Below are 26,477 nucleotides of genomic sequence, written 5' to 3'. Positions count from 1 at the left end.
CCCCCTCGTCCCCCCACTCCCCCCTACGCTCCCCCAAATCCCCCTACGAATCCCACATTCCTCCCCCTCAGTCTCCACCACTACCATCCGTATCCCCCACTCCCCCTCGTTCCCCACTCCCCCTCCGTCTCACACACTCCCCCCTCCGTCTCCCCATCCCCCTCAGTCTCTCCCACTCCCCCTCCGTCTCTACACTCCCCCTCGTTCTCCCACACTACCACCCTCCGTGTCACCACACACCCCCTCCGTGTCCCCCACTCCCCCTCCGTCTCCCCCACTCCCCCCCTGCGTCTCCCCCACCTCCCCCCCCTACGTATCCCCCACTCCCCCCCTGCGTCTCCCCCACTCTCTCCCCCCCCCCCCCCGCTCTGGACCCCCTCCCGTTCTCGGGGATGCCTTCCCCGTTGTGGCCAGACTCCAGCAGTGCGCTGAGCGGTGCGCTCACCTCCTCTAAGCTCTCGTCAGCCAGCACGACTGGTTGACGAACCTGAAAAGCACGTGTGTTGGCCGGCGTGAAAACATTGCGTGATGACGTCGGGACTTCGGCCCATCCGGGCCGGAGAATAGCGGGGGGCCAATAAGTAGCGATTCTGGTCGTGTTGGGGGCGCGTTCGAGGCCTTTGCCGGGAATCCCGACGTGTAGTTTGTGCGGGGTTCGGAGAATAGCGGGAGGGCGTCGGACCAGCGTTGCCGTGAAAATTTGCGCGGCCCGCTATTCTCCGAACCGGCGTGAGTGCGGAGAATCGCGCCCTTAGAGTACCCAATTAACTTTTTCCAATTAAGGGGTAATTTAGCGTGTTCAATCCACCTACCCTTCACATCTTTGGGTTGTGGGGGCGAAACCCACGCAAACACGGGGAGAATGTGCAAACTCCACACGGACAGTGACCCAGAGCCGGGATCGAACGTGGGACCTCGGCGCCGTGAGGCAGCAGGGCTAACCCACTGCGCCACCATGCTGCCCTTACTTTGGGTAGTTATTGACATCCTCTTCCAACCAACCATCCAATTCAAAGTTCACTTCAAAATTGCATCTCCCCCCACGATGTAATGTGGAATGATATTTTAAAAAGAGAACCTTTTTTTTACATCTTTAACATTGTGAAATATTGAGTGTTGGAGGAGATTTGTTCCACTTTAGTAATTTTTGTTCCCAACTCATATGTGTGGTCATGATAATTATTTCAATATAGTAATTTCCTGATTATGTGGACGTGGATTTCAGTCTTTATGTGAGAGCTTCCATTTGTCACTGACAGGCCACAGTAGATTTGTTTGTACATCTTTTGTTCCTCTATTTATACCAAGCACGACATTGTTTCTCCTTGAATCTGAGAGTAGAACAGAGAATGGCCTTTTATATTTTTCTAGCACATTGTTAGAATGCATAAAACTCTTGTAGGAAAATCTGAGAAATACCCTTGTGCTGTGAATTAGCTGAACATGTTGGAAATTTTCATATAAATATGGCAATGTACAATGTCAAGGTCAAATATTTTTTGGCAATCTCTTAATACGGGAAGTCAGCATGAAAATAATAGAGAATATAATAAATGTTGATATATGTCTACTATATTATATGTTTATACTTAGCACTACAACATTATGCAGTACACAGTACTGAAAAGGTTAAATGAATTATATTATTCATCATAAATACTTTAGCAGCAGGATTTTGGGCTTGCGTGGTTTTAGCACTTGAGTAGTTTTAGTATATGTACAAAATATAAGGTTTAATCCAATGGTCGGCAATTTTAATTTTCAAAGCAAATATTCTGTGAATATGAAATATTTCATAAAATAGTCCAATGTCTTAAAATGTTAGTTTGTAACGTCAAACAGGCTAGCAAAGCTATTACTTGGAATGTGCAATTGGTAGGGGAGTTTTGAGGTACACTACCTAATTCAAACACATAAAAAATTGCATTTAAAGATTGGGAGTTTTGGGATCATTTAGCAAATTAATATTCATTGTGCCGAAAAAGAGGCAGGGCAGCAGTGACATCAAAGGACTATCAGAGCCATTCAGATTTTCTGTTTCTCACAGGTTACCTCTCCTCTTCTCTTTCTGCAGTTTACACACCACTGAGTCAGTGCCTTATTCAGACATCTGTCTCCACACCACTGCAGCACAGACCCATCTCATTCCTGCTGCTTCAGTCTCTACATCCTGTGCCACCATGTCCAGCACTGTAGCCGGTATGTAATGACAATTTTTTAAAAATACATATGATGTTTTAGAAAAAGATTGTGTTAATTTATTTTTGAGTATAGAAAAATGCAGTGTTGCTGCAAATTCTGTCAGCATTTCATTTGTCTGGAGTAGATCTGTATGCAGTGTGAAATACATGTGTTGAATTATAGTTTTGCTGGTTGCTTTAAGTGATGATGAAAAACCCTGATATTTTAATTTCTATGTTAGTATGTGCTATAATTATAATGTATAGAAAGGTATGTGGTTGCAAATAAGCTATTATTGTATTGTCTAATACAATAGAAAGCAGAAGGTTAATCTTCAGCAATTTTTTTCAATATTCTACAAGCTGTGTGAGGGGAATATGACTTAATGCAGAAGGTTCCACCCAGCAGCCATATTACTTTCAGGGGTGGACTGTAAATTCTAATGAAAAATGTGTCTCTACAGCCTGAGGTAGTGCATGGGAGGAAATATCCTTTCGAATAAATTGATCAGAAATAACATTGACAGCAAGCCCAGTGGGATATAGAGATGAACATAGTTATCAATTTGCAATGGAAATAGGCCATGGAATGTCACTGAAACTAGGTCATTAAAATCTTTAAATGAGAAAAACTGTAATCAACAGTCCTTCATTTTTCTCAAGCCAGTATTTACCAGGAAATTATATCTGAATTGAAATCTACCACTTTGCCAGGTCTCTTCTTGGATTTCTGCATATTCCCTACAGATATGAGAAATTCAAACTACCATTTAAATAAGGAAGCTTTGAATGAGCAAAGTTATTTTATAAGGAACTATTTGCTATTTATTTCGACGAGACCATTTACCCACAGCAGCAAAGCCCCAGAATCATTTAACCTACTTTATTGATCCATGGTGTGGAGAATTAATAGCTATGGAAACGCTAGACAAAGATAATTTGTCTCTGGCCAGGGCTTCTTAAGATGCTTGATGGTGGTAATAAATAAACAGCTATGAGAGAAACAGATTATCTGCTGAAGAAATCTAAAACAATGGTGTTTTTGCAGTGTTGCTCAGGGATGGGCAGGCCTTAATTATTTCAGAACGAAGTCTATCTCCAGTGCAATATAAACAATTGCAGTTCAATAATTTGTGGTTGCAATAGGTCTTTATTGCAACCAAGATCTGCTTAGGTTTCAGGAGCACCAAGCAAAGTCTTGTTTAGAGAGCTTATTTTCAAGAATATTAGATTTATTAGTGAAAGAATGGCTTTCTGGGTAAGTAGCAACAAGTCCAACAACATCATAAGGGCACTCATCAGAGGGCATTATAGCGGAATAGCTACTCAGTGGCATTATTGATTAGCAAACTATTAAGCAAGTCATATTGTGTAATGGGGATCTTGCTTTGAACCGAGCATCTAATGTGCAAAATCTCTAAGGAAATTCTCAGGTGTATAATCTGTGCACATTTTGCAAGTCTACAATATACTTTGCATTAATCATATCTCATGCATCAGATACTCTAGAATGACCTTACATTGTTGGACCTCCAGTTTTTTAGCTAAGTCTTTGGAAACAATATGATTTGCTACACAAAGCACAAAGCTAAAAATGAAGGCCAAATTATACTTATTTGCAAACATTTCCTCATTTTAAAAATAATAAACCATGGACAAAACAGATGACTGATTATCACTTGGCAAGATTACATTTTGTGTGCTTGACAATGGTAGAAATAGAATTGGTAGAAAGTGGTTTGTTGAGATGAAAATATGTGCTGTGTTGAAAGAAGAGATGCTAATAAACAAATAAAAACACTGAAATACTTTAAATGTAATATTTATCTTTATAACCTAGGCTAACAAATTACTAAAGGATATGGAAAGTGACTTTCAAATGTTTCATTAATGTGATCAATTTTAGACAAATCACGGATCTATTTTCTAGCATTCTTGATGCTTGAAAATAATGATAGGCTTCGAAGCATTTATGTGGAGTATTCATTTAATCTGAGTTAATAATATGGAAGTCAACATATTTGTGTGACATGGCACAAACGTACACAATGTTGGGAAGAAATTAAACTATAAAGACTAATTATTGTAAAGAAATAGTTAGTTTTCTGTCATTAATGACAAAGAAGGTTTGCGGTATCTGCAGTGTCTGAACAGATTTGCAGGCTGTGTCGTCACAGCTGAAACCTGCGCCAAGCTGAGGCAGTGTCTATGAGTGTCAAATCACTTGTACTGCAGTCTGTGCTGCAACACAAGCGGGGGGTGGGGGGGGGGGGGGGGTCCCTATAATAAAGTGCCTGGTGGTTTCATGAATGTTTCATATTTTAAGCAAAGCATCATATTATTTTATCAGTTTATTCTTTTATGCAGTAGTAGATCACCCATTTAGATGTTTGAAATAACATTGGTAGATTCGGCCAGCAATTTTATCCATTTATGAAATTCTATCTTAAACAAATATATTTTAGTTATTTCATTGTTTTTATAAGGTCTCATAAGACACTGTTGGTTTAAGACTTGTCAATGTAAGAGCAGAAAACATGGCTATGCAGTAACTATTACGTTTTGTAGTATTTAAGCTATAATTGTATCGAAAATAAGCAGCACCATTAGGGTTTATAGATAAGAAATGCTTATACTTTGTCACCTTCTTGCAATTTTTACTCTATAATATTCAGTGGTGCTGATCTATAAATGGCATTCTGTAATCAGGAACTAATGTGAATGTTGCATAGGTTATTTGCCTTACACCAAGGTAATTTCCTAAAAAACATAAAACAGATCTTTTGCCAGCAATTTAATTCACTTTTTTAATTTCCTTTGTGTAATTTTACTTTTTATGTATACCTATTCCATCAAATGCATATTAGCATTTCAATCAAGAAGTATTGATTTGCTACATGTCAAAACTTAATCCATTTGACAAGCATTAAACTAAATCTAACAGCCTGAAATCTTTGTGCATTGTTAAAAGTCTGATCCTTTCATGTGTGTTGGCAGCAATATTGCAATAAACCTTTCCATATGCCAGAAAGTGTAAATGCCTTTTAGCAGATGTTTGAGCTTTCCATCACAAACCTGTAAGTTACCAGTCTGTGGGCAATGCTGTATCAGTTGTCTCCTGTGCCACTGGTGTTTAAAGTCTATTGTGTCTGATCTCTCAAAGGACCATAGCACAGGGGCATTTATGTTAACTGAGTGCAATGTGCAATTAGTTTCAGCTTAATGCAAAAACAGTGTTGTATGAAATACAATCCACACAAAATGAATTATTTTAAAATGTTTATTGGAGTGATCATTTGAGATCACAACATAGCTTTTTACTTTAATGCAAGCTTTCTGTGGCCTTAAATAAGATCTAGTATCCATTTTTCCTTAAAAAAATTGATGATTTCCAATGCATCATGCTCCTCCATATGAGAGATTCCTTTGACCCAAATTTACCACTTAAGTCTAGATATATATTTTTATTCATAAGAGAGACAGAACATCATAGGAAAATTGAAATCGAAGTCCCACAAGTATGCTTCTCACTTATGCAACATTTTCAGCTTTCACTATTTTTCATATCAAACCTAAAAATGTTCTTTACATTTCCAGTCATTTGCTCAAATATATTTGGGGATATGTAAAAACATTTGTGCCCAATGTGAAAACTTGCAAATTCAATAAGCTTAAATGGCTTTTAGTGTTAATCTCTAAAATTCTATTGTTTGAAAACAATCTCCTCATTGGCTTCAAAAGTACAATAATTCACTCAAGCTCTGTCTTTAATATTACTGTGTTCAAACTCTCAAACTTTTGATGAGGAAATATCTACAATTGACTTAAAATTCTATAGAGTTCTTTGCTCTGCAGGTTTGTATAAGAAACGCAAACTTTAATGCAATACAAAACTGGAATTGGTGGAAGTAATTTCATCAGAAGCAATTTCATCAGAAGTGGGTCTTTAGATGAAACAACAACTTTTCTATTCTCGACACGAATGCTACTTGAGCTGCTTAGTTTTCCCATCATGTTCTGTTTTTGTAGAATCTGTATTTTGCAATGTGTTCAAGGTGCTAAACCTTGCTATGAGTTGTGTTGCTAGGTGTAAATCACTATAATGCAGACTCCTGATAGCCATCTAGAAAAAACGATTATGTTTATTGTTTCATTACAGTTGTAAAAGCCCACTTGTAGACACAATAAAGTATTTACTATGACTGCGGTTTTCATTCAAATAGTACAACGCGGTCACAATGTCTCTCCTTAACGCAAAAAACACTTAATGCAACCCGATATATTTCAGTTTCAACTGTTGAAATATGACTGTTAGGTGATGTCACTATCCATATGACGTGTAAGAGCCTGCTGTGACTTTGTAAATTCGAAACATGATTTAACAGATTTTTTAAATTATTCTTTTTAAAATACTTCAAGTGCTAAATGGGATTGCGTGGCAGAGAGAAATCCAGCGGCCATCTGCAATTTTCTATATTTCTGTACTCCCAACCATTGTCAGTTTCAAATTAGTAATATGTATGTTATTGTTGCTTTGTCTCTGACTGATTTTCTTGATTTTATGCCACCTAATGTACACAAAGAAAATAACATCAATTAGTGCACAGAGGTACACACAGATGGGAGGTACAATAATAATTTCCAGGCATGTGCAAACTCAGGCTGTGTCATTTGCTAAAAGTTCAACATTCCTAGTTGTTGAGTTATTGAGTGGGTGGATTTCTGTTAATCCTGCTTCATCATGTTATGAGGAGGATATTTTTGTTACATCTGTCATTTCAACTCTACTTGATCTTCATTATTAATTTTTTAATTATACAGGATATCAGAGTTTCTGATAGAACATGCAATTTATTTGATTCCCTCCTGTGGAAGGAAACCATGTAAAATATATTCCCTATGGCATTGTTCTCAACATGTATTTTTTTTTACATTGAAATAAATAGACGGGAGGATTTCGATTAGCCTACCATACTTTAAACATGAGCTAATTCAGAGCCTCTTACTATTTTGAGGCATTTTTCTCTTTGCATCCTACCTAATGGTCTGTTAACTCAGTTTTAAGGAAAATATGATATATAAACTAATACTACCTAATTTTCCTGGTCAGTAACATAGTTTAGGTTCCTGTTTCATCCATAATTGGAGGTCACAATGTATGCACAGGCAGATGAGACCACACATATATCTGGCTGAGGGTGGATGATTTCCACTGGTACATGGATTGGGATGAATACTCGAGTTGGTGATTTGCTAATCCACCATTTCGAAAGATGTGCTGTTAGGTAATTTGGACATTCTGAATTCTCCCTCGGGGTACCCGAACAGGCGCCGGAGTGTGGCGAATGGTTTTCACAGTAACTTCATTGCAGTGTTAATGTAAGCCTGCTTGTGACAATAAAGATTATTATTAGTTGGATGGTTCTCATTGCAGGCTTGGACAGTTACAGATATAAATCCATTGCAAAAATCCTAAAATAATAAAAGCATACATCATGATGGAATTGAAATATAAAGCTTGAATATAAAGTTCCAGATTGAGATTCTGATGCAATATAAACTGAAGACAATTCAAGTGACACACTTTGTGTCATTTAAATTCTCTACGCAGACAGATCTAAATAAAGAATCCCTTTGCGTATCCTGGGTTTAGAATAGGTACATCAGCAAAGAGTAAATGGTACTAATTTGGGAGGTTCCTTCCAAAGGTGTTTTGTAAAAATTGCTCATGGTATCAATGCTTGTGAAGATGATTAAGGATTCATTGTATAGATTTGAAAAGAGTGTTGAGTGTTGAGTGTTTTCAGAATTCTCAAATTGTGCCTTAATTTCTTCTGCATTTAATTATTTTACTCATGTATACATTTACATTGATCACTTTTTTGCTGTTAATTAATTGTATTCAAAGCTCTCTGGTGTGGTAATGTCACTGAGTGCACGTCACAAGTATTGTAATATAATGTAATACAATACATGAGACTCATAACAGGGTTATACAGTATGGAACATCAAATGCTCAAAGGAAAATTAGGTTTCTGTAAACCTTCATAATACTTTCAAGGCTGGTGCCACCCTTTGATATCAGAACTCAAAACTATTAAGAAAACTCCGCCCAGATGAGCTAATCTGTGGAGAGAGTCATCCATTTTCTGTGCAATATGTACAAGTCCCTCTTTTATGCGTCCACCAGTGAACAGCATTAGGATGAGGTAATCTCATATTTTTAAAAAGGCAGTTTGTGATGAAGTGCATTTAATAATAAGTCATCCATTTCCACGTGTACAGTCACACAAACCTGCAAAAACATAATGGTTGTATGATGTGGAAGATTCAGGAAAATAATCTGTATATACAGACAGGAATTCGGACAGATTTCAGAGATCGCATTTTCAGAAATATTAGACTGGTCGATATATATATTCCACGATGCGTTTTTTTACACTATTGTGTTTACATTATAGCAAAATTAGCATCGCTGTTGGGTACATCTAAAACAATCAACATCTATTTCAATGGAGTGAGGAATGAAACTAAATTAATTCAGAAGTCAAATGCCCAATGATGACCCTGGTGTTATATCATTCTGTCTAATGAGCTCATTATACGTGTTGTGCATTTTATGGCTATTACATGGGAGTTTTTGTGATGGACATAAGATTAAAATATGCAATTCTGCGGTCACCAAAAGAAAGATGCAAGGATATTCTGCTTTTAAAAGAAAATTAATTCATGACAGTAATCTGTTAATTGTAATAGTTAGATAAATAAACGCAAAATATAATGTGATTCATCAACCAGTTCCATAATGTATCAGTATCACGTGCATTGATTTGTTCCGGCATCATGGCTGACAGTAGCATCTTTGACAGCCCTTCATGCTCACTATTTCCACAGATCATACATTTGCTGCTGTTATGTTGTTACGTCATTCAAAATGAAACAGGAACTTTATTGTCATGCACATGTTTACATATATACCCAGAATACCACATAATTCATTACTGTCAGGGTGTAGAGCAACAACCTATTAGTCCACCAGTCACATGGAGAGCTGCAAAAATACACTCCATGGACCTCCCGCAATTATGTCTAAAAGTGTGACTATTTCAAACTTCCAGGGACCAGAACACTTTTGTAAACCTTACAGTATCATTTATACCAGCATAAAATCCAAGGCTAAAACTGTATTCAAAATGTTTTATTAGCGTCACAAGTAGGCTTACATTACACTGCAATGAAGTTCCTGTGAAAATCCCCTAGTCGCCACACCACAGCGCCTGTTCGGGTACACTGAAGGAGAATTTAGAATGTCCAAATTACCAACAAGCATGTCTTTCGGGATTTGTGGGAGATTATTTTGGGTTATTCAGGTTCTACAATGACTGAACTTTTACAGTGATTGCTTTTTGTCTTGCACTCATTAGTACACTTGGCAAGAATATCGATATAAGGGGTTGGGGGAGGAGGAGGAAGAGTCCTGATGAGAGCAAGATGAAAAGCTTTGACATGACTCTTTCTTCAGCAATACTCAAATTCTGCACTGCCAAATGATTATTTTACAATGATCCTGAGAAAAATGCATCTTACCCTCTTAAGTTTCAAGTAGTTTATTTGATGACAGATAAATCATTATAGAATCCCTACAGTGCAGAAGGAGGCCAGTTGACCCATCGAGTCCGAACCGAGCACACTGAAAGCACACCCTATCTAGGCACAATCCCCACCCTACACCTGTAACCCCTCCTAACATTTGGACACTTATGGGCGATTTAGCATGGCCAGTCCACCTAACCTGCACATCTTTGGACTGTGGGAGGAAACCGGAAACCCACATAGATGTGGGGAAAACGTGCAAACTCCACACATAATGTCATCCGAGTTCGGAGTCTAACCAAAGTCCCTGGATCTGTGAAGCAGCAGTGCCACTGTGCCACCCCAAATGTGACAATAAATATATTTTTCCCAATTTTTACTTTTCATTTTTTACCAAATAATATGTTATGATTGTACTGACTGAAATTCTGGAAAAAGAGCTGATTTGTTTTTCCAACAATCAATGATTGTTTCGGGTCTCCATTACTGAGACTAGCTTTCACCCCCGGGTATTATTAATGGAATTTTAAATTTACCAGCTGCCATGCTGGAAACTAAACCTGAGTCCCCAGAAGGTTAGCCCAGGCATCTGAATTACTAGTCAAGTGATACTGCCACTATCCCACCATCTCCTCTTTCAAATGAGGTGTCGAAGTGTCTTTAAAACATTTCCTCTGTCTTAAGATTAGGTGCCATCCTTAAGTTGAGAAAAGGTGATTTACTTCGGAAGTTTATCATTTGGTACGCAGACATAGTGTCCAGACCAACAGAGATGGTTGCGCATGATCATGATTATAATGCTTTGGTGAATATGCTGGGTTTGTTCACCTACCTCCCAGTATTCTGTGGCAATACCATTGGTGGAAATTCTCCAGGCGCCTTTAATATGCGACTAATGTATCACTGCCATCTAGAAGGACGATGACAACAAGCATTGTGGACTAAAGCAGAAGGGTGTGTGTCCTGTGTATATGACATCCTTGTCAAATCTCTCCTGAGCCCCCACCTATCCCTGCCTTCTGTTTTGCTCCACCTGCTCCAGCCCCTCTCTCCAGCAGTATAAAACCTATCAGATTTCAACCTCTCTTTAGCTCTGGAGAAGAAACCCTAACTCTGTTTCACTCTCCATAGATGCTACCAGACCTGCTGAGTTTATCCAGCATTTTCTGTTTTCCTTTCAGATTTCCAGCACCTGTAGTATTTTGCTTTTATTGTAGACAAAAGCCTTTATCCCCTTGTGGAGATCTCTGCTTTTGAAGACTTGGTTGCACAGTTTTGTGTTGGCACACCTGTTTCTGTGCTTGATGTCCTTGCTGATGTTACCTTTTGTGAAAGGTAGCTGCCGAAATATAAGAAGTGTTTAATGACTTCTGTAATCTCCCCATCAATAACAGTAGCTAGAGCTGTAGTTGCTGGTCTGAGGTTTGAACACAGGGACTGAATGGAGGTTATGAAACAAGATTTCTTTATTCCACTGGCATCAGGGGTGGAATTCTCTGATAATGGGGCTATGTCCCCATGCCCGCGAGAAAACTGGCGCGAATCACTCTGGACTTTTTCTAGAAAGTCCAAAGTGATTCTCCATTTTGAAGGGGGCTTGTAGGGCCCCGGAGCAGTCCCCGCAGCTCTGGCTGTCGATACAGGGCCCTGCAATTCCGGCCGCGGCTCCGCGCATGCGTGCAATGGGCACCTGTGGAGGCCCCGGGCAACATGGTGGACCCACACAGCGGGCTGGCCCCCACAATATAGAACCCCCCCCCCAGATTGTACGTGCCCGCCGATCGGTGGCCCCCCATCGCGAACCTGGCTGTCCTGGAGGTGCCCCCCTCCCCCCTGGTGACGGATCCCCCCCCCCCCCCCGCAACCAGGGCGGCCGCGGACTATGTCCGCAGCAGCGACTCTGAGCAGCCGCCGGGTGGAACCATCAGTGAACCATTCAATGGCCTCCGGCCGGTGCCGCGTCAACCACGCGCGTGCGACTGCCGGCGATTCTCCGGTCCGCGGAGAATCACGGGAAAGCTTTGGACCCGATCGCGGGTCTGACACCCCATTCTCCACCCCCGCGCCCAGCATGATTTTGGCAAGGAGGCTCGGAGAATCCTGCCCCATATCTTTATAAACATTAATGGAAATGCTTAACTCTGAGAAACTACTTGTAATATACATTCGCAGCTGACACTTCAAATCCACCAGAATATCGTTGAAAGCTTAACTCCTGATCGCTCGTCAGTCATGTAGCAGAATTCAGTTGGCGTGGCTCCTGCACCTAATTTCCCAAGACCAGATGAACCAGGTTACCTTGCCTCCCAGATACAGAAGGGATCTTCTTCTCTCCATGGCTACGCCGACTGCGGGGCACTGTTCAGGTGGCCCGCCCAGGTGTCCAGCAGCTATGTGCCTGCTCTAATTCCACTTCCCAGCCCACTAGCCACCAAAAACATCTTTGGACTGCCCTATCTCGTAGCTCAGGCTCCTTAATGCTGCAACTGACCAGTTCTAGACCTCTGCTCCTGCTCCTTGCTGCTGCCCAGCCCTCATTCCCTCCATGAGACTTCAGATTCCACTCCCCACCCTCCCAAGGATATCGGACAAAATTTACCAGCTGTTCACACCGACGGAATATTCGATCCCACCGATGACGCTCCTCTGCCGGCAGTTTCCCAGCGACAAGGGGTGCATTCAACAGGAAATCCCATTGACAACGGGGGGGGGGGGGGGGGGGGGGGGGACCAGAAAATGCCTCCGCCACCGAAAAACACATGGCGGGTTGCTTGGTATTTCCTTGTCCCAAAGGGGGCCCACAGAGTTGATCGGGTTCCCTGCCTAGCCTGCTTCGTGACCGACACCTCTGCTGATGCTGCCCACTGCCCCACAGGGAACGACCTGCTGTGGGTCCTTTACATACTTCCCTACATCAGAGTTTCCGCCTCCACAACAACCTATATCAGACAGTTTACTCAACGATCCTATGATGAATAGATTGTGTTATGATGGGTGGCACATTCGAATCTACATTGGAGGCAGCATTTTCTTCATGCTTCACCGACCGGGACAATTGGTAAAGGTTGGGATAAAATCCAGCATTTGCTCGAGATCTCCTACTCAGCCTTTCATCCATACGCATGCTTTCAATGGATTCAGTGCCCTGCCGAGAATGCCACACAGAAACATGGAAAATAGGAGCAGGAGGAGGCCATTCGGACTTTCGAGCTTGCTCCGCTATTCATTATGATCATGGCGGATCATCCTACACAGTAGCCTAATCCTGCTTTCCTCCCACATCATTTTGTCCGCTTCTCGCAAGTGCTGTATCTAACTGCTTCTTGAAAACATACAATGGTTTGACCTGAAGTACTTTTTGTGGTCACAGATTCCACAGGCTCACCATTCTCTGGGTGAAAAAATATCTCCTCACCTCTGTCTTAAATGTTCCTGAAATGAAATGAAATGAAAATCTCTTATTGTCACAAGTAGGCTTCAAATGAAGTTACTGTGAAACACCCCTAGTCGCCACATGCCGGCGCCTGTTTGGGGAGGCTGGTACGGGAATTGAACCGTGCTGCTGGCCTACCTTGGTCTGCTTTCAAAGCTAGCGATTTTGCCCTGTGCTAAACCAGCCCCTATCTTTCCCCTTATCCTCGGACTGTGACCCCTGGTTCTGGACAGCCCACCATTGAAACATCCTTTTTGCATCTACCCTGTGTAGTTTTGTTAGAATTTGATAGGTTTCTATGAGATCCCCTCTCATTCTTCTGAATTCCAGCGAATACTCTCCTAACCGACTCAATGGGCGGAATTCTCAGTCCTGCCGCACCAGTTTTCTGGTGTGACGCCACCCCGTTGGCAGTGGGATTCTCCGTCCCACCAGCCGGCCAATGGGGTTTCCCATTGTGTGCAGCCCCATTGCTGTCGGGAAATCCCCGGGCATGGGCGGGCTGCTGGTGCAATGGAGAATCCCGACAGTGGAGAATCCAGCCCAATCTCTCCTCATACGTCAGTCCTGCCATCCCAGGTATCAGCCTGGTAAACCGTCGCTGCACTCCCTCTATAGCAAGAACATCCTTCCTCAGATAAAGTGACCACACCTGCACACAATATTCCAAGTGTGGCCTCAGCAAGACCCTATAGAATTGCAGCAAGTCATCCCTGCTCCTGTACTTGAATCCTCTCGCTATGAAGGCCAGCATACCATTTGCCTTCTTTATTGCCTGCTGTACCTGCATGCTTACCTTCCATGACTGGTGTACAAGGACACCCAAGTCTCATTGCACATTCCCCTCTCCTAGTTTAAGGTCATTCAGATATTAGCCTGCCTTCTTGTTTTTGCTCCCAAAGTGGATGACCTCGCATTTATCCAAATTATACTGCATCTGCCATAGAACATAGAACATAGAACGATACAGCGCAGTACAGGCCCTTCGGCCCTCGATGTTGCACCGACATGGAAAAAAAACTAAAGGCCATCTAACCTACACTACGCCCTTATCATCCATATGCTTATCCAATAAACTTTTAAATGCCCTCAATGTTGGCGAGTTCACTACTGTTGCAGGTAGGGCATTCCACGGCCTCACCACTCTTTGCGTAAAAAACCCACCTCTGACCTCTGTCCTATATCTATTACCCCTCAATTTAAGGCTATGTCCCCTCGTGCTAGCCACCTCCATCCGCGGGAGAAGGCTCTCGCTGTCCACCCTATCGAACCCTCTGATCATTTTGTATGCCTCTATTAAGTCACCTCTTAACCTTCTTCTCTCTAACGAAAACAACCTCAAGTCCATCAGCCATTCCTCGTAAGATTTTCCCTCCATACCAGGCAACATCCTGGTAAATCTCCTCTGCACCCGTTCCAAAGCTTCCACGTCCTTCCTATAATGAGGCGACCAGAACTGTACACAGTACTCCAAATGCGGCCGTACTAGAGTTTTGTACAACTGCAACATGACCTCATGGCTCCGGAACTCAATCCCTCTACCAATAAAGGCCAACACACCATAGGCCTTCTTCACAACCCTATCAACCTGGGTGGCAACTTTCAGGGATCTATGTACGTGGACACCGAGATCCCTCTGCTCATCCACACTACCAAGAATTTTACCATTAGCCAAATATTCCGCATTCCTGTTATTCTTTCCAAAGTAAATCACCTCACACTTCTCCACATTAAACTCCATTTGCCACCTCTCAGCCCAGCTCTGCAGCTTATCTATGTCCCTCTGTAACCTGCAACATCCTTCCGCACTGTCTACAACTCCACCGACTTTAGTGTCGTCTGCAAATTTACTCACCCAACCTTCTGCGCCCTCCTCTAGGTCATTTATAAAAATGACAAACAGCAAAGGCCCCAGAACAGATCCTTGTGGTACGCCACTCGTAACTGAACTCCATTCTGAACATTTCCCATCAACTAACACTCTCTGTCTTCTTTCAACTAGCCAATTTCTGATCCACATCTCTAAATCACCCTCAATCCCCAGCCTCCGTATTTTCTGCAATAGCCAACCGTGGGGAACCTTATCAAACGCTTTACTGAAATCCATATACACCACATCAACTGCTCTACCCTCGTCTACCTGTTCAGTCACCTTCTCAAAGAACTCGATAAGGTTTGTGAGGCATGACCTACCCTTCACAAAACCATGCTGACTATCCCTAATCATATTATTCCTATCTAGATGATTATAAATCGTATCTTTTATAATCCTCTCCAAGACTTTACCCACTACAGACGTTAGGCTCACCGGCCTATAGTTACCGGGGTTATCTCTACTCCCCTTCTTAAACAAAGGGACCATATTTGCTATCCTCCAGTCCTCTGGCACTATTCCTGTGGCCAATGATGACCTGAATAAAGGCTCAGCCATTCATTTGCCCACTCACTCAACTTGTCCAAATTACACTGATGGATCTCTGCATCTTCCTGACAGCTCACCCTCCCACCCAACTTGGTGTCATCTGCATATTTTGTTCCCTCATCTATATAATTCATATATATTGTGAATGGCTGGGGTCCTTGCACCTGCAGACCCCACTAGTCACTGACTGCTAATTTGAAAAAGACCCATTAATTCCTAATTTTTGTTTCCTGTCTGCCAACCAGTTTTCTACCCATTTCAATCCAACTTTACGCGCTAATCTCTTACGCGGGACTTTGTCAAAAGCCTTCTGCTTTGGGAGGGGCCTAGCATCGACCCCACACCGACCACAGAAGTCGGGCACCAAGGTCCTATGCACCCTCTCTGCTATAGTGGGGAGCCCGAATGGAGGATTTTGGTTTTGCTGACGTTGAGTGAGAGACCATTCCTTTTGTACACAGATGTAAGGAGGTTCAGGGTGGGTCTGAATGTTGTGGGCATTATGCAAAACAACTGCACGTTATTGGCATATTGTTAAATCATGGATATGCTGGAGGGTTACCTTAGTCTTGACTCTCAGCCTGTTGAGATTGAAAGGCTGCCTGTTGAGTTGAAAGTCAATCATGACTCCTTGTAGAAGTTGGTCACAGCTACGTTCCATGATAAGGCTATAGTAGGTAGTGAAGGGAGTTGGCACAATCACACAGCCTTGGTTGACTCTGGTCCAGGTACAAATGGGCTTAGTCTCCAATCCATTGCAAAGGATGGTTGCATTCATACCATCATGCATGAGTCACAGGATGATAACAGGTTTTGCTGTTCTACGTATTACTGTTTATTACTACGCGATAAAAAAAAATGTAATGTGCTCCCTTCCTCTTCAGTTGGGGCAAACTTCTTTTTGCAATGATAAATGGCACTTCAAATAATCCAAAGTAGCTAACAAGGAAGTGTAGGGAAGAAGCATGAGGAAGGGAAAGGCAGTTAATCAATTGCATGGAAAAATATACAAGAACATTTTAGTACCTCTCTGAGTAAATTAACACCAATAACTTAATGACATAGACAGCTGTTGTAGCTGAACCATAGAGGCATTTACAGTGCGCCAATTGGAAATTATTGCAGAGCTTTCAAATTGTTAAAGGATTAAATTAAAATAAGCATTTTATTTATTATTTCCAAATATCCATCTACAGAAGAATATAAAAGCTTTCGCAGTTTTAAAATTGATTTGACTTTTCCTTTATAACACATATGAGACTCAATAACCAGACAGTCTGATCAGAATATTAATCTTTGTTATCTGGTTTTCTATTATACCAAATGTAGAATTTGCAAATCCAGAATGGCTTTGTTAGAAAGCTATTAAACATCTAACAATAATGCCCAATTGGTTCCAAAAATCAAAACTGGTCTGAAGAGAGCTTATGAAATTTAATAAATTTATTTATTTGATGTCCTTATGGAGATCTGAAACTTTTGGAATAAATTATGCTTCAAGTAAATGGAGATAGGAATTTCAGGCGACTGCATTGTTATGAAGAAAATACAATTTCTAATTTAAAAAATAAATAAACTGAAGCCAATGGAAGGCTGCCAGCCAGCTCCAATACACAAGTGGACATTCCATCAAATGGGATGGAAAGGAACAGACATCAAACCCCCTGGAGAGCAAAAAAGATGTCCTGGTGGCTTACACAGTACTGAAACTTTTCTAAAGTTTCTGAGATGAGACATCAAAATGTAATTACCTGTTCAAAAACACTGATTGCAGCACACATGGATTAATCAGCTTCCTCTATACAGCCAGCAGGATACTCGAAGAATTGTTTATCAAGACAGAGATCATAGATCAGAATGCTGTACTCAAAACAGGTTGAAGCTATGCGCCACCTCTCTCTCTCCCTCCCTCTCTCTCACAAAGGTATTGCATCGGATTTACAAGGTAACCATCCTGAGAAGAGAAATCCACTGTCAACTGGGAGCGCAATCTTCCCAAAGTGCCAAGAAACACGTGGCTATGAAATGCATTGAATAAGGGGCCTGAATGGGGAATGCATGGCCGAGGCCACACATAGCCCCGTTTTTAACAATGGGGAGTTCCCCATTGAAGCGAGAGTTTTTAAATGACATCCCAATCTCTGAGGCCCCCAAAAGAATCCCTGACCTCCCCCCAGTCTGAACATAATATGGGACCCTCCCCCCCACAATACCCACACCAGGAAACCCCATCCCAGTTGTGCGTGCGCAAAAAATGCCAGCTTGGCACTGCCAACCTGCCAGTGCACATGCCAGCTGGCAGTCCCACTTTGGCAGTACCAGGCTGTCACCCAGGTAGCTCTACTAAGGTGCCAGGCTGGCACTGCCAGAGTACCCTGGTGGCAGTGCCAGGGCACTACCCTGCCCAAACAGCATGCAGCTAGGGGGGCCTCCTATCCCCTCAGAGACTCTCATGAGTGCCTTTCCGTCTGATCCCCGTTTGTGGAATCCAGGGCCAAACAGCAATCACCCAGGTTCTCTGAGGCAAAGAGGTTAAATCCCAAAACCTCAGGAACCATGGAAATCTGCATATTAGAGTAAGGCTTACTACCTCGCTCTAATATGCAGATTTGCCAAAAAGCGATCATTGTGGGCGGGATTTACCTCGCATGTCTCACGAGATTGCATTGAATCCCGCAAGGCATTACAAGCTGGGTAGATCCCGGCAGCGGGGTCTCTCGGCTTTCAATGGCCACACTGCGCTGTGCGCAGCGAGCTGCTTTTCCGGCGCAGTATAGCCATAGGATTGTGCCCTAGCTCTTTTGGGAATAAAATGTAGCAATCTGCTCCTTACAACGACACCGAGGAAGACAACTGAACAAAATCACCACAACTTGGAATCACTGCATTGAGACAAGCCAAAGGACAGCTAAACATATACTCCACTGTTTTATCTTTTTCAGGAAGTGTAAAAACATCTTTAACCCTCTCCTTTTATTCTACCATCTGCACTAGTGAGTGTTTGGGCCCAGGAGAGGTTGTGTGACTTTTGAATTGTGGTTGCAATTTACCTATTTTAAGTAGGAAAATAGTTTGATAAACTTATTTGTTCTTTGATTAAACTCATAAAACCTGTCTGCCTAACTCTTTACAAACTGAAAGTGCAACTAGTTGGACCTCTGCATTAGTAGCACATCTCTCTAAATTCACAAAACAAACCCTGTTACGATCAGACCTGGAGTCATAGAATAGGGATGTCAATTCGCTCTTCCTCACGTGATCATAACAGTAATAAACACTAATTTGCTACTACTCATGGGATAATTTGAAGGCCAAATATTTAATAAAATTAAAACCTCTTTTCTTCAGTAAAATAATGCCATGATGATTTACCATTTGGGTGGCACAATGGCAAAGTGATTAGCACTGATGCATAACAGCGCCAGGATCCCAGGTTCGATCCCCTGCTGGGTCACTGTCTGTGCGGAGTCTGCACGTTCTCCCTGTGTCTGCGTGGGTTTCCACCGAGTGCTCCGGTTTCCTCCCACAGTCCAAAGATATGCAAGTTAGGTGGATTGGCCATGATAAATTGTCCTTAGTGACCTAAAAGGTTCGGAGGGGTTATTGGGTTACAGGGATAGGGTGGAAGTGAGGGCTTAAGTGGGTCGGTGCAGACTCGATGGGCCGAATGGCCTCCTTTTGCACTGTATGTTCTATGTTCTATGTTACAGCGCCAGGGACCTGGATTCAATTCCTGCCTTGGGTGACTGTGTGGAGTTTGCACTTTCTCACTGTGTCTGCATGGGTTTCCGTCGGGTGCTCCAGTTTCCTCCCACAGTCCAAAGATGTGCAGGTCAAGTGGATTGTCCATGCTAAATTACACCTTAGTGCCCAAAGATGGTTAGGTGGTGTTATGGCGATAGGAAAAGGGAGGGTGATCTTTCAGAGAGTCGGTGCAACTCGATTGGCCGAATGGCCTCCTGCAATGTACGGATTCTATGATTACCATACTGGGACATACATCTACTCATGTGTAAAACTGAGAGTTTGTCTGTATTGATGTGAACTGCTTTGACAACACGAGAAATAAATTTGTTTGCGTACTGTCACTTCTATGCAGACTTGTATTATATCCCTTGGGGCAGGTCTTGCTGTGGGCTGCTACCTATGCAGCTGCGGCAAAGCCTACCCTGGAGAATCAACATAAGTCTGCATAGAAGCAGCACTGCGCAAATTAATTTTTACTCCCACTTGTTTTAGTTTAACTGGTGATATTGTGATTGGTATGTCCATTTTGATCATATCCAGGTTTAAAAGCTGCCACCTTTGAAACATTGTTTTTATTGATGTTGCCGATTTGAAAGTTGCCAAGGTGGATGAGGGAACTCAGGATGACCTCCTCAAGCTCTCTGCTGAGGAGCCAGTGGGCCAAAACAGAATATATGAATACAACTGTACTATTAGCCAATTATTTATTTTTTTTGTAATTAAGGGGCAATTTAGCGTGGCCAATCCACCTACTCCGCACATTTTTGGGTTGTGGGGGCGAAACCCACGCAGACACGGGGAGAATGTGCAAACTCCACACGGACAGTGACCCAGAGCCGGGATCAAACCTGGGACCTCAGCGCCGTGAGGCGGTTATGCTAACCACTAGGCCACCGTGCTGCCCACAACTGTACTATTGATGCGTAATCTGGGAAGAGAAACTGGGCAGCATTTATTATAAAATTGCAATATCAATTTCTATTCATTTTTCCCATTTAAGTGAACCAATTCCAGAGAGGATCCAGTCAAAATGTAGCTAAATGTAGGATTTTAAAGTTTTAATTTGGATGCCAGAGATTGATAATCATTATTGTTCTCAACTAGTCCCATCCTGAACGATTGACATTGATAAAGTGGGGTTTAAATTGGACAGACTCCATAAACGGGTTCAGGATCAGAATTCATGATTAACCAGGCCTGATCAATGCAATGTGTGCAGAATCCAACTTTCCACTGTCTGCTTATTCAAATGATTTCTACATGCAGCCAACACTAACTATGCTGTATCAACATGTGTCAACACGGAGCCCAATATCGTAATTTGCTTGTTCCAGTTAAAGTTTACACTGTTTGAAGCGAAAGGGCGCTGGTTGCTGGGTCAGGTGTTGGCAATGTACAGAAAGTACATCTGACTTGGGCAACTGCAAAGAACATGAGTGAAAGTGGGTGCAAATGTTTTCAAACAGCGCACTGGAGGCCTCGCTGGAGGAAGTGGAGGAGGGATGTCTTGTATCTGCAGGGGATCAATCGGCCCTCCAGATACATGGTAAAAAGACAATGGGAACACTTACTGTGGAAGTCAAGGCTGAATCAAACTCTAAGGGTCTGGATGCAGTGCTGCAAGAACTTCAATGACCTCACATGAGTAGTCAAGGTCAGTGAATGCCAAATTCTACCAACTACACCACTAGCCTTTGACACTGTTCACTGTACCCATATCTCTTATCTATCAACAATCACAATTATTCAGGACTCATCTACCATTCACAAGCTTCACTTCACCCTCACACACTTACTACTGCTACAAGCCTCACACCTACATCTCATAGGTTGCACACACTGTCAGCTATTGAACCAAGACAAATTATACAAGACCCAAACATTTCACAACAGTCCCATCTCACACTTCCTGCTCTCTCGATGAACTAGGTGGCACACAACTGGAGCAGAGGGAGGTAACCTGAGGGGGACAGGTCTTTCTGTAAGTCCTAACTAAAAGGAAGAGATAGCACTGACCATTATTCAGACAGTCATTGCTAAATCCACATTCATATGTAACAAGACTTGGGTAACATTCAGACTTGGGCTAATGAGTGGCAAGTAACATTCGCAACATTCAAGTGCCAGACGATTACCAGCTCCAACAAGAGAGAATCTAACCATCTCCTCTTGCTTCTAATTGAATTCTCATCACTGAATTCCCATGATCAAATACCATTAACCAGAAACTGAACTGGACCAGCCATATAAATACTAATGCTACAAGAGCAGGTAATAGACTGGGAATTCTGCGACAAAAGGCTCGCTACACTCCCTGAGGTGTAGGTATATCCACATTGCTGTTAGGAAGGAACTTCCAGGATTTTCACCCAGCGGCAGTGAAGGAACGATGATATATTTCCCAAGTCAGGCTGGTGAATGACTTGGAGGGGAACTTCCAGGTGGCAGTGTTCCCTTGTATCTGCTGCCCTTGTCCTTCTAGATGGTAGTGGTCATGGGTTTGGAAGGTGCTGGCTAAGGAACTTGGTGATTTCCTGCAGTGTGTCTTGTAGATGGTACACACAACTACCACTGTTCAGGGGCAGCACGGTAGCATGGTGGTTAGCATAAATGTTTCACAGCTCCAGGGTCCCAGGTTCGATTCCCGGTTGGGTCACTGTCTGTGCGGAGTCTGCACGTCCTCCCCGTGTGTGCGTGGGTTTCCTCCGGGTGCTCCGGTTTCCTCCCACAGTCCAAAGATGTGCGGGTTAGGTGGATTGGCTATGCTAAATTGCCCGTAGTGTCCTAGAAAGTAAGGTTAAGGGGGGGTTGTTGGGTTGCGGGTATAGGGTGGATATGTGGGTTTGAGTGGGGTGATCAGGGCTCGGCACAACGTCGAGGGCCGAAGGGCCTGTTCTGTGCTGTACTGTTCTATGTTCTATGTTCATTGGTGGTGGAGGGATTGAATGTTTGTGGCAGGGGTAACAATCAACCAGGCTGCTTTGTCCTGGATGGTGTCAAGCTTCTTGAGTGTTGTTGGAGCTGCACTCAGCTAATACTAGAAAAGTATTCCATCACACTCCAGACTTGTGTCTTATAGATGGTGGACAGGCTTTGGGGAGTCAGGAGGTGAGTTATTTGCAACATGATTCCTAGTCTTTGACCTGCTCTGGTGGCCACAGTTTCTATATGGCTAGTCCAGTTAAATTTCTGGCTAATGGTAACTCCTGGGATGGTGATAGTGAGGGATTCAGTGATGGTTTTGCCATTGAATGTCAAGGGGTCATGGTTATACCCTCTCTTGTTGGAGATGAGCATTGCCTGGCACTTGTGTGGCATGAATGTTACTTGCCACTTGTCAGCACAAACTTGGATATTGTCCGAGTCTTGCTGCATTTGGACACAAACTACTTCATAAATGTCGCACAGTCCCAGACCCCCCTTTTTTGAGAGTTGACTGGTGGTCATTTGACCTGAGCGTCACCACACCTCAGACGTGGGACAAGGTTGACAAGACGAGGCCTTCATGAATAACCTCGGCTGGTACAGGAATTGAACCCGCTATGTTGGCACCATTCGCATCACGAACCAGCTGTCCAGTCAAATGAGCTAACCGGCCCCCTTCAGTATCACACTCAGATGAGTTATTTCTGGACAACTGAGGCAAAAAAGGAATGTCTTAGGCTGCCTCCCCTCTTCATCTTCCTCCCCCTCCTCATATGATTGCGGTGTAGCTGGTGGCAAGAGCTGTGCCCTCAAGATGGTGAGGTTGTGTAGCGTGTACCACACATCATACCACCCACTCTGCTGCATGCTGCAGGGCTCCTCCGCAGTAGTTCAGGCAGCAGAAGCATTGTTTCACCATGCCAATGGTCTGCTCTAAAGTTGTGCTTGTGGCAGCAGGAGATGTCAGACTTCAATGAGGATGTCCTCACTGAAGCAATCTCATACATTGTTCCGTACTGGAGTACAGAGAGAGAATTGCTCCCTGAACTCCCTGGGCAGATATGGTTATCCCCCTCTTAATAATAATAATAACCTTTTATTGCCGCAAGTATGAAGTTACTGTGAAAAGCTCCTAGTCTCCACATTCAAGCGCCTGTTCGGGTAAGCTGGTACGGGAATTAAACCTGCGCTGCTGGCCTTGTTCTGCATCACAAACTGGCTGTCTAGCCCACTGAGCTGAACCAGCCCTAACCTCTGCCAACCTCTTCAAGTAGCTTCTCATGCAAATTATGGCCTCTGATGTTCATTTTCCAAATCATGCTGCATTCCACTATGTACCCACATCTGGGAGCAACCTTGTTATGCATAAACCTTGGAGCCAGTACACAGTCCTTCAACACCAGCAATCTGTAGATATTTTTACCATTTTAAACACCTTTAGAAATCACTTGCAGATTCAAGCAACAGCTAGAAGCCGTCAATCAGCAGTTAATCTGCACGCAGTTGATGATCTCTTTAAATAGCATAGGTGGGATGGTGATGGGGGGTTCTTCTGTCTGCTGAATGCATGTTCAGCTGTTGAGCTACAAAATGGCACTGTGGGCATCAAATAAGCACGCACGCTGATCAATGCCGTGATCTGCCTATTCTGCATACTTCTTGCACATGTTCATTGAGCATGAGCTAATGCTTGCACTAATATGTCTTCCACGCACTCCCTCATGAGTATGCACTGTTGGAATGGGGAGAAGCGTGCGATAATTTCCCCCCCCTTTCTCACATCTTGGCTGATTGTGGCAAGATGTATTTTTTGAGAAGGAATGCTTTAACCCTTATCAATGTTTTGGATTTGAGGAACAGGCACAAACAGGCTTTCTTGTAAGTTTAAATCAAAGGAAAAGATAAATTTTTGTTTTCAGAATAACTGAAATATAAACTCAATAACCACCCACTTTCCAAACTCACAGACACTTACACACGCAAAGAAAGCCAATTTCTAGAGAAGTAATATGAACATAGATTACTAGAATGGTAATACAGAAATAGGTCACTTGCTTACAGTCGTTAAGATGGTGGTTGAAAACATTCTGGTTCCTTGAAGGCAAATGGAGGTTGGAGGTTTCTGGATTTGCAGTCAAAATTGGAGTGGAACCTCTGTAGTGAAGAAAGATAATCTTCTAGATAGAATGAATTAGCCCCATTTTACTTCCTGTGATGACTATCATTTCGACTTTTGCGGGGTAATTACTCTCTCTCTGATGTGCTGGGCCCTGACCATCTAGCTGGGCTGATCTTGTTCATTAGCAAGGTCTCAGCTTTCTCTCCATCCAGTTTCAGTCATGTGATGGCAATATCCATTGTCCACACAACGGCTTAATACAAATGTAATTGACACACATGGGAAAATGTTTGCTATCCCATTAACCTCCCAGCTATGAATTCCAGCTCACTTTATTTGAAATCCCATCTGCAACCCTGCAACCATTGTAATTTTAAAGTTCTTCCATTCAAATGGTAAGGCACAGTCAATTAGTACCTGGGAAAATGATTTACATTTTAAGCAATCTCCCAGAGGTATGTCGTTATGCCTGTCTCAGTCTGTCCAACGAAAAGTCGCCCTCAGTGTCTGTTGTCATAATATCCACTCATGTATATAATGAAGTGCAGACAGGCAGTGATTGACACACAAGATGACCAGTAAGCACACAGAACAGTGCAGCCAATCACCAGACAGGACACTACCACTATAAAGCCAGAGGGCATTAGGTTTCCCACTCTCTCTGGACCCAGCCACTGAGACAGTCAGAGTCCACGAGCTAGCCAGTGCAAACACCATGCGGTAGCTAGTAAGTCTGGTCAGGCTACTACAAGGTCTCCAGTCAGTTCAGTATAGTGTCGACCCACAGCTGAATATGTATATTAGTTCTATCGTTGAATAAAACCGTGTTGGATCTTCTCCAGTGTTAGAGGTCTGTTTCTAGCTTCACTGCATCAAGTGCAGTCCACATCGAATCACCCTGCCAACACATCATGGTACCAGAGTGGTACTGATCTTGATGGACCTACCTCGAGTGAATCAGCATTGAACAGCAAGCAGCCATCCGGTGACATGGAAAACATCCAGCCTCCTCCGCAGCTCCGCATCTCCGGCAACCTCGGCACCAATTGGAAGATCTTCAAGCAAAAGTTCCTCTTGTACATCGAGGCCTCCCACCTCGAAGCCTCATCGGATGCCAGGAAGATCGCGCTATTTCTCTCCGCAGCTGGGGACCACACCATCACATCTACAACTCCCTTACGTTCGCGGAAGGCGAAGACAAAACGAAATTCAAAACAGTCCTGCTGAAGTTTGACAGCCACTGCGACATTGAGCTGAATGAGAGCTTTGAACGATACGTTTTCCAGCAAAGGCTTCAGGGTAAGGATGAACCTTTTCAGTCCTTCCTGACCCATCTCCTCATCCTAGCGCAGTCATGTAACTATGACTCGACGGCTGATTCCATGATCCATGATCAGATCGTTTTCGTGGTCCACTCCGACTCCCTTCAGCAGCAGCTCCTGAAAGTCAAACAGTTGACCCTCCCTGTCGCTATCGAGATGTGCGTTGTCCATGAGCATGCCAAAAATCGTTACTCCCACATCAGGGCGGCAGAGACTCCAAAGCTGGCCTCCCACGAGGTGGAAAGGGTGCAGGCCATCGCTCAGATGCAGGGCCTGAGCATTGAGGAGAGTGGCCGTTTTGCATGCTTTTCCCGTGTCCCTGAGCATGCACGCCACGCCCGAGTGGACGACAAGACCGACAACCCGACTGTGCAGGTGCGTACGTTGATCGACCGCACTGCGCATGCGCGATGGTGCACGCATACGTCAGCGTCATGACGTATCCCAATTGTGGCTCTGCCCACCTAAAGCGGCAATGTCCGGTAAAAGGACGCCGGTGTCTACAGTGTGGCAAGCTTGGCCACTATGCTGCCCTTTGCAGATCTGCTCCACCGCTCAGCAGCCAGCTATCCCAGCTGCGGCGCAGAAGTGTCCGCTCAATACAACAAGGCATGCCAGATTCCGATCCCGACAGCCCAACAGACCCTGATGCTGAGTGCCTCAAGTTCCCATACTGGGTGGGCATTATAACTACACATGCGCTGCCTTCCACCACGATGGCGAAGTGCCTCTCGAT

At 43.3% G+C, this 26,477-nt stretch overlaps 1 protein-coding gene across 1 annotated transcript in view; it reads left to right on the top strand.

The window, feature by feature from the left end:
- The first annotated feature begins 2,041 nt into the window (after positions 1 to 2,041).
- The window catches only part of LOC119969504 (stathmin-3-like), an 87,932-nt gene continuing 63,496 nt past the window's right edge, over positions 2,042 to 26,477 (top strand). The window contains exon 1 of the mRNA XM_038803201.1: positions 2,042 to 2,199. Coding sequence (XP_038659129.1) covers positions 2,181 to 2,199 — 19 coding nt within the window. The 5' untranslated portion in view covers positions 2,042 to 2,180. The remainder of the gene's footprint in view (positions 2,200 to 26,477) is intronic.

This window comes from Scyliorhinus canicula, chromosome 7 (assembly GCF_902713615.1).
Source record: "Scyliorhinus canicula chromosome 7, sScyCan1.1, whole genome shotgun sequence".
Classification (NCBI taxonomy): Eukaryota; Metazoa; Chordata; class Chondrichthyes; order Carcharhiniformes; family Scyliorhinidae; genus Scyliorhinus; species Scyliorhinus canicula.
The sequence above is the reverse complement of the archived record's forward strand: the minus strand, read 5'-3'. Positions and strand labels throughout refer to the sequence as shown.